The sequence below is a fragment of the Elephantulus edwardii genome, unplaced genomic scaffold (genome assembly GCF_000299155.1).
Source record: "Elephantulus edwardii isolate Elephantulus edwardi_28Jun2011 unplaced genomic scaffold, EleEdw1.0 scaffold00013, whole genome shotgun sequence".
Taxonomy (NCBI): domain Eukaryota; kingdom Metazoa; phylum Chordata; class Mammalia; order Macroscelidea; family Macroscelididae; genus Elephantulus; species Elephantulus edwardii.
The window spans coordinates 846,137-856,019 of record NW_006399763.1 but is presented as its reverse complement, the minus strand read 5'-3'; the positions used below and the strand labels follow the sequence as shown (position 1 = coordinate 856,019).

Sequence of the window (9,883 nt, the reverse complement as noted above, 5' to 3'; positions counted from 1 at the left end):
TGGTACAGGAGGATATTGCGCCTCCTTCTCCGGCAGAGCATCTGGTGGATTCGAACCGTGTTCCTCTGGGATTGCAGTGCAGCTTCTTGCCACTAGGCCATCAGAGCTCCCCCAGAATAGCAAAATTTAACAGAACAGCAAGCAACAAATGTTGGTGATGTTGTGAAGAAACTGGAGGCCTTATTCACTGTTGGTGAAAGTATAAAATGGTGCAACCACTTTGGAAGGTGGTATGGCGCTTTCTCAAAAAGTTTCAAATAGAGAGACGATTTGAACTACCAATTCTGTGACTGGAAATATACTCCAAAGAGACCATAACTGACATCCAAGCAGATATATGTACTCCCATGTTTATTGTGGCTTTGTTCACAATAGCAAGGAGCTGGAAACAACCCAAGTGCCCATCAACAAATGAATGAATAGAGAAGCTGTGGTATATTCACACAAATGAATACTATGCTGCATTGAAAAACAAGGAACTCATGCAATATTATTCAAAATGGGTGACCCTTGAAGACATTATGCTGAGTGAAGTATCTCAGTCACAAAAGGACAAATACTGCATGGTGCCCCTGTTGTAAAACAGGACTGACATCAGGGTTGGGGGGAGACTGAGAAAGATGGGTTCAATAATGTATACTGCATTGAAACAGATGAGAGAGAAAACAATTTAAAAGGGATATGTGATTACGTGTTTTTGTCATGACAGTAGTCCAGAGCAAAGGCTGCATAGTGGAGTGAACCTGCGAGGGAGGGATTGTACAACAATGAAAGAATTTTTCTTTTACTTTTCCAAGAGGGTAGTGTACTAGGCGGGAGGGTTGGGAGGGAAGAAAAGTGCAACAATGAATGAATGGAAATTTAAAAAAAAGCTAATGAATGAATTATTACATACTTTTTTGATCATAAAAATTCACCAAAGAACATAAGCAGTTTTTCATGATAAGATATCATACATAATGCTGTGGCTACAAAATGTATCTGATTTTGAGCACTACAGATTTCAATATTGTCAAAGGAGTTTTAAAAATAATTATACACTCAACATTTTTTCCCTGTGTGGTTTAAAATTCCTGTACTGTCTCCATACCTTTTCAATATGGATGCATAACGTATCATTTGAGAGGCTGGGTTTTATGAGGAGGAATGTGACATCAGGACTGGAGGAAGACTTGTCAGCAACTTGTGATATACAGATGACACAACCTTGCTTGGTAAGATTGAGGAAGACCTGAAGTGTTTGCCACAGAAGTCAAAGATTGTTGTCTTCAATATGGATTGAAGCTCAACACCAAGAAAACAAAAATTCTCACCATTAGGCCAATTGGCAGCACCATGACAGATGAAGAGGAGATTGAGGTGAATATTTACAGCTTGCTTGGCTCCAGTATCAACTCTGTTGGCACCAACAGTGAGGAAATCAAAAGAGTAATTGCACTGGGGAAGTTTGCTTTCAGGGACTGCTCCAGAGTGCTGAGGAGCAATGATGTCATTCTAAGGACTAAGATGTACCTGATCCAGGCCATGGTCTTTGCAGTGATTTGGTAAGGAGAAGAATAGAGAAGAAGGAGGTGGAGGAGGAGGAGAAGGAAAAGGAGAAGGAGAAGGAGAAGAAGAAATACCTTTGTGTTGTGGTGATGATGGAGAGAAATACTGAACATACCATGGACTGCCAAGAGAACAAACAGATCAGTATTGAAGAGGATGAAACTAAATTTCTCCTTGGAGGTCAGGATTTTGAAGCTCTATCTCACATACTTTGGGCACGTGGTCAAGAGGGACCAGTCCTTGGAATAGGACATCATGGTTGAAAGGGTGAGCACAGGAGAGAAAGACCCAGGGTGAGATAGATTGACACAGTAACTGGGGTAATGGGGGTTGGTGTGTCAGAGTTTGTGAGACTGACTCATGATAGGGCAGGCTTCAGAGCTACTGTACACAGGGCACTATGAATCACAGGTGAGTCGATGGCACATAGCAACAACAATAACTTTAAAAATGATTAAGTCAATGTTAAAATATACATTCTGAGTGTAGATGTCTTACCTCTTTGAGGACGTTCTCTAAAATTTCAGCATACTTTTCAAACGGCTGCTCAAAGTTCATTTCCTTTGTCATTTTTCTAGTTTCTTCCATCATAGCCACTACCTCAGGATGGTCTTCAGTTACCTCTTCTATTGTGTCCTCTATCAAAACTGAAGGTAAATACATTAATGCATCAATGGCATTGATAATTTTAGTGGACAATGTACTGGCAACAAAATATTGTTAGTGCCTGACCCAGAAAAGTATTATCTTTGTGTCACTGCAGCACATGTGAGAGGTAAAAAGAAATCAGAAGATAAAATGTTAGCTCAAGAATCACAAATTATCAGTGGAGGGGCTTCAAGCTGGTGCATGAGAATGAAGGTGAATGAGGCAAAAAGAAAGCCATGCTTGGCAGGAGTCAAAATCTAGGAAGCTGAAGGACAACAAAGGATCGCAGGGGTCACGTTTAAATATGAGCAGCTAAAAAGTGAGACAAAAACAGAGAACAGGAAGTCTTTTCTGATAGAATGATCAAAGATCAGCCTTAGTGTGGAACACAGCTCAACAAAAAGAAAACAAAGATGCTCACAACAAGACCAATAGCCAACATTATGATAAACAGAGAGAGGACTGAGATTGTCAAGGATTTTCTTTTTCTTGGATCCACAATTACTGCAATGCAATAATATATAGCATTGTGAAAATCTGCTGCAATTTTTTTTTAAGGTCTGGAAAAGCAAAGATGTCATTTTGAGGACTCTAATATGCCTGACTCAAAGCTATGGCATTTTCTTTTTCATTTAATTGTGATTTCAACAAAAGTTTACAGAAAAGTTGAATTTCCATTCATTCATTGTTGTACATTTTCCCCCACATCCCCCCAGTTCACTTTTTAAAAAAATCACTAATTCATTATTACATAATGGTGTTTTATGAATTTTTATTTATTTTTAATGTTGCATAATATTCCTTTGTGTGCAAGTACCATAGTTTATTCATTAATCTACTGATGAACATTAGGTTGTTTCTCTCTCTTTGCTATTGTAAAGAGATACTGCAATAGATGTGGGTATGTATGTATCTTTTTCTACCACAACTCTTTTTTTCTTTAGGATTTGTATCGAGCAGGACTGCTGAATCAAATGGAATTTCTTTTTTCAAAGAAGTACTATACTGTTTTCCAAAGTAGCTGCACTGCTTTACAGTCCCACCAACTACATTTGCTTCTTCTTGTCCTCATATGGTGCTGATATGTACCTTTTTGTGGGCTTTGGGTTGTCCCCTGTTATGAAAGCTAATCCACTGCTCTAATAAGGCAAGAGTTTGGTCGCTCCATTGGTTACTTTTCTTCTGCATTCTGACTTATGCTGCCTGACCTTCGGTTCCAGGGCTCCATTTTTTAGAGTCTTCCACCATGGTGTGATGATCCCAGCCCAGAAACCCCCAAAATGTTCTTCCATGAAGTGAGAAATCTCTTCTTAGGGATGGAGAGAATAATGCATTAAAAAGAATGCAAAATCTCTTCTTAAGGCCCTAGTACTAGGGATCATGATGAGGCATCCAAAAATACTAGATATACTTGAAGTTGCTTATTGTCCACTCAATATGTAATATTCTCCTTCTTAATTACCTTGATGATTTTTTTTAGGAGAGTAACTCTGGTGGCCTCGTGATAAGAAGCTATGCTGCAATCTCAGAGGCATAGAGTTCAAATCCACTACTTGCTTTGCAGGAGAAGGATGTAATACATTTTCTCTTGTTAATATACTGCCTCTGAAAAACACTGCAGGAGGGTCAGCTATAAAACAGTTCTGACTCAACAGCATACAACAACAACAAACAAACAATATGTACAGTTGAAAAGATTAGTACCTCCTAGCTTCTCTTAAAGCTTGAGTTTACCAGGGAAGAATTAAGTGTGTGTGTTATGTGTGTGTGCATGCTCGTGCATATGTCTGTCTTCCAGGCAACTCTTTAAAGGGAATTAGCTGCCTCATTGAGTGCTGTGTTCCTGGTTTTGCTCGGTAGCCTTTCCCCTCTTCTGCCAAGCATACTGATTTGATAACTAGAGCTCCAGCAGCTATATGGTAAATGGTTGTGATTGTTGTGTGCTCTCAAGTAGCCTGCAACTCATCGTTGACCCTATGACAGCTCTGAAGCCTGCCCTGACCTGAGCCAGTTTTACTGACTCTGCCTCATCTACCTCCATTGCCTCAGTTACTGTATCAATTCATCTCATCCAGAGTCTTCCTCTCCTGTGCTGTCCCTCCACCCTTCCAAGCATGATGTTCTTCTCCAAGGACCAATCCCTCCTGGCCACATGCCCAAAGTATGTGAGAAGGAACTTGAAAATCCTAGCCTCTAAGAAGAATCTTAGTTTTACCCTCTCCAAGATAAGTTTATTTGTTTTCTTAGCGATCCATGGTATATTTAAGATTCTTCTCCAGCACAACTTAAAGACATTGATTCTTCTGTCATCCTTAGTCATTGTCCAGCTTTCTAATGAATAGCAAGTCATTGCAAAGACCATGACTTGGATCAAGCACATCTTAGTCTTTAGACTGACACTGTTGCTTTTCAGTACTCTGGAGAGGTCCCTGACAGCAGATTTTCCCAGTGCAATTCATCGTTTTATTTCCTGGTTTCTGGTACCATAAGTGTTGATTGTGGAAAGCAAGCTGTAATTGTTAACAACCTCACTCTCTTCTCCATCTATCATGGTGCTGCTAATTGGTCCAGTGCTGAGAATCTCTGTCTTCTTGACATTGAGCTTCAAGCCATATTCCAGGCTGCAGTCCTTGACCTGCAACAAGCACTTCAGGTTCTCCTCAGTTTCAGCAAGCTGGGTTGTATCATCTGCAAAATGTAGATTGTTGATCAGTCTCCCTCCAATCCAGATGCCACATTCCTCCTCCTAAAGCAAACTTCCTGCATGATCTGTTCTGCATATAGATTGAAAAGATATGGAGACAGGACTAACAGTTGTAAATGGTTATGAAAGCTATGTCAGGGATAACAGAGATGACACTTTTTTCCCTGACCAAACTAACATCTCATGCTATTTTATGTGTTTCTACATGTCCAACTATTTTTTATAGAGTGCCCTTTAAGATAAAGTTGTATATTACTAATGTTTTTTTTAAAAAGTAACTTATTTTGCCTTGTAAATTCTGAATGAGCTAATAATCCAAATATTAATTATGTGCTTTAAAATCACACAACTGGAATTGTTCTCAATTACGGCCTTAAGGTTTTCTTTTAAATGTGGACATAATTTCACTGCTGTCTTTTTCATCAGAGAATGAAAAAATTGTTAATACCCCATAATGTTAAAGGAAGTGGGGTCCCCAAGAACCCAGAACTTACATCTTTAAATTTTTATTAGGTAGTAATCATAACATTAAAGTATAGAGAAACAGTTATCAGCAGTGGAAAAGAAAAATAATAACTAAATTTGTAACAGTAACACTGGTAATTTCAGTTTTTATGATGTCAGTTGATGTAAATGGAAGTAAAAATCAATATTACTCTTTTTGAGTTAACTATCACTTTTTTTAGGGAGCTCTGGTGGCTTAATGGTGAGGATTTGTACTACTAGCCCAAAGGTAGGCAGTTTGAATCCAACCACTTCTCTGTAAGAAAAAGATGGCCAATCTCCTCTTGTGTGACTTATTGCCTCTGAAAATCCATTAGGGCATCAACTACAGATCAGTTCCAGTTTGATGGTCCATAACACTACCATTTAACTCCAAAATGCAAAGCCTGTTTTATCTCAAAGACATGGGGAAGGAGTGTTGGTCAGAAAAGGCTTTTTCACCAGTGCACATTCAGTCTAGGCATCCCTTTAGCAGTGGGTAGAGGCACTGATGTCTGCTTTTAATGTGGGCTGTCTCTACAAAGACAGAACAGACTCTGTATAGGAAGAGGAGGGACTTGCTTTGTATATTGGTGCTAGCCAGCAGAGATGGGATTGCCAGCCAACATGTTCACGTATGGGGAAGTCAAAGATCCTTCTGTGAAGTATGTGCCGATGTGCATGATGGGCAAAGAGGGATGAGTTTTTTATAGTCCCCAATTTGACTGTTACTAGGCTTGAAATAAACACCATGCTCATCTCCCTGTACAACTGTGGGTGAAAACAAAACCAAACCCCAACCCTTCATATTACATAACAAAATAAATTATAGACACATTATAAAGTTGAGCCAATAAATTTTTTTAAAAAATAAACTATGAGTCTATTTTAAATATGATTGATTAATGTAAGAAATCAACAAATGCCAAAAAAAGGGCAGAGAATGGCATAATTGATTTAGAAAATAACTGAACTATATGCTGTCTACAAGGGACACTACATAAACTGGGGGAAAGTATTCCATGCAAACAGTAACTGAAAGAGAGCTCATGTGACCATTTTAGTATCAGGCAAAACTGACTTCAGTTAAAATCTATACAGTTACTATGAGTTGAGTTAAAGACAACAGCAAAGACTTAGGTGCTTCTGTGGTTTGTTAGAGGCTCAAGTTTACCAGGGTGAGGTTGAAGAAGGAAAAGGGATGTCTTAGCTTAAGAGGCTAAATTTATGCTAATGAGAATAAAATAATTTGGAAGCAGTTAGTGGTAATCAATGAAACTGTAATCAATGCCACTGAAATATATATACAATAAATGTTGAATTAGCAAATATTTTGTTATATTTTTATCACACTAAATAGTAATAAAAAAGTGAAACAAAGGAAAAGTAATTTGACTAAAATATGAGAAATATCTCTTCTTCAAATATAGTAAGTTAATTTAAAAGATATACTATTCAATTTTGAGAAATAAAAAGAAACAGCAGGCTAATATATCAAGTTTACAGAGAGGCCATAAAATAAGACAATAATATAGAAAAATGAGCAAAAGATTAAAATGGCTGCTTTGAAAAAGAGTATGTCTAAATATTATTCTTTTAAAGTAATATTAAAATATTAACTCAAAAAATAGTGAAATAAAATGAAAATACTCAGCAAACAATGACACATGCTTTGTCTATTAATGAGGAGAACAAAATTTGGAGTAACTTTTATAAACAACAGTTTGACTCTACCTACAGCTTCCCACTCATTAATCTAGGAATTTCACTTAAGATGGCATGTGCTAAATACTTCATTGAGGCATTATTCAGAGTAACATCAAAAGTGAAAAAAAGAACTTAAAAGTGTAACAGAAAGGATTTGTTAAAACGATTGACCATAATAGGGAAACCTGTAATTTAAATTATCTCCTAATGAAGTATTATTAAACTCACTCACTCACTGCAGTCAAGTAGGAACCAATTCATGGTTGACCCTTCAGCAGGCTTTCAGAGTCTATAAACTGCGTTGGAGGACACTGGCCATCTTTTTCCCACAGAGCAACAAGAGCATTTGAACCACCAAAGAGATATGGCCTCTGGATTAGTTAAATATCATAAGATTTACCATTTTACCTTCACCAGAAAACAATTTATCCTCTCAATTATGTCAAAATGGGGAAAGAAAAATTTTATAAGGATATATAACAACATGATAAAATGTCATGGCTCAAGTTACCTATTTATGGTGTTTTAATCTCAGCACACTTACAGGGAACAAGAGTCGTGAATTTAGAATTGTTTGATAATGATATTATTATGTTTGAAAACTCTGACTTTTTTTCCTCTCATTGTGTTTGATTTTTCAGTATGTTTTCTTGTTCATCTCAGTACATCGACTTCTTCTGCGCTATAGCTATTAAGTTCAAACCAATCAGGTTTTCTCCTCCTGGTGGGTTTTCCCCACCTCCCTCCTTTTTAAAAATTGTGATTTTAACGAAAGTTTTTAGATAAATTAGATTTACATTCATTCATTGTTGCACATTTAACCCTCTTTCCCTCACATCCCTCTCCCCTAATTAACTTAAAAAAATATTCATTCTTTGTTGTACAATTACCTCCCTCTTGGTGTTTTATGTGTGTGTGTGTAATTTTAAGCTCAATATAAATATAGGCTGAAATAGAAAATAAGTGGACATAAAATCTATAAGCATAGCATTCACCATCAATTTCTTTATGATCTTCTTTATCACTTCTGGCTTTGAGATCATCTCCATTTTTCTCCTCCTTCATTGTTGTTTCTTCCATTTCCTCAACAGTGGTTTCTTTTAGGGAGCTCTCGCGGAGTACTACAGAGACAGAATAATGGGTTTTATCAGCTAATCTATTCATGTTAGGAAATATTTGACCAATTGTAGTGACAATGTATTTCTTTACCATTTTCTTCAGCTATTGAGGACAAGTCTTCTAGGCTTTTAGACAATTCCATGGGGAGTTCTTCATACTCCTTTTTCACAGCTTCCCCTTGATAGTCTCTTAAAGCTCTAATGGCTGAAAGATAGTAACCGGTGGTGTTAGTCAATAAAGCAGGTATGGGTTTGTCATTCTGACTTAGGAGCCTTGTGACTTTGGTAAATTACTTGTTCTCCCTGCCTCAGTATCAACTTGCCAAAATGTGTTTTATAAAACTTAGAGCACTTATACGAGGACTCAGTACGAAGATAAATGTAAGAATTTAGAAAATGCTTGTCACACTGGAAGCCCGTTCTAGGTTGTTGTGTGGCATCCTGAGAGTCTTCTGACCCATGGTAACCTATTAGTATGGAACAGAACTGCCTCGTAAGGTCTTTTTGGATGTAATCTTTAGGGAAGGAGACTGCCACATCTTTGCTCCACTGAGTGGTTGGGGATTGAAGTGCTGACATCTTGGCTAGCCTTCCAGGGCAAGACCATTGCATCACTAGGGCTCCTGCTCCACACTAGCCTGGCTCCTCTGGTCACTTACAAAAGATGACATGTATTTACTGCAGTGACTTACAGCATTTGAGATACCAGACCAACAATGAATTAAGAGTAATGAAAATTTTGCTAGTCTCGGATATGCTTTATGTACTAACACTTCACTCAGTTATGTTGTCTACAATAACATAACCTAGAATAAAGATAACTTTCTAACTAATCTGTGAACTGTATATCACAGGCTCTTAAGGAATCATAAGAAATGTGAATAGAATGGGGGGGGTTTGTGCGGGGAGAAGGGTGCAACAATGAATGAATGGAATCCCAAAATCTCTGTAGATGTTCATTGAAATGGAAAAATAAACAACCTAAATTAAAAAAAAAAAAGAAATGTGAATAGGAAAAAAAGTAAGGGTGAATGCATCAAATTCTAAATAGTAGATATCTTTTGATTGTGCTTATGTGAAACTTATACTTGAACCAGGAGGCAGTCGTGAGAACAGAGCAAGGAGACACTGCATGGTTCAAAATCAGGAAGAATATATTCTGTCTCCATACCTTTTCAATTTGTATGCAGAAAAGATCATCCGGGAGTCTGGGCTGTATGATGAGGAATGTGGCATCAGAATTGGAGGAAGATTAATCAACAACCTGCATTATGCAGATGACACAACCCTGCTTGCTGACATTGAGGAGAACCTGAAGCACTTGCTGCAGAAGGTCAAGAATTGCAATTTTCAATACGGATTGAAGCTCAACATTAAGAAAACAGATTCTCACCACTGAGCCAATTGGTAGTTTCATAATGAATGGTGAAGAGACTGAGATTGTTAACAGTTCTAGTTTGCTTGGTTTCGCAATCAACACTCTTGGTACCAGCAGTCAAGAAATCAAGAGATAGGGGAGCTCTGGTGGCCTAGTGGCAAGGAGCTGCAACTACAATCCCAGTGGCTCATGGTTCAAATCCACCAGATGCTCTGCCGGGAAAAGGAGGGACAATCTCCTCCTGTACCAGTCAGATCTAATTTGACGGTACACTCACACAAAAATTAAAAAAAAAAA

General features: G+C 37.8%; 1 protein-coding gene across 1 annotated transcript in view; it reads right to left on the bottom strand.

Annotated features, from left to right (window-relative positions):
* AK9 (adenylate kinase 9) overlaps nt 1–9,883 on the bottom strand; it is a 233,855-nt gene that overhangs the window by 155,750 nt on the left and 68,222 nt on the right. The window contains exons 13-15 of the mRNA XM_006881222.1: nt 8,300–8,413; nt 8,086–8,211; nt 2,047–2,195 (exon numbers count right to left, since the gene is read on the bottom strand). Coding sequence (XP_006881284.1) covers nt 2,047–2,195; nt 8,086–8,211; nt 8,300–8,413 — 389 coding nt within the window. The remainder of the gene's footprint in view (nt 1–2,046; nt 2,196–8,085; nt 8,212–8,299; nt 8,414–9,883) is intronic.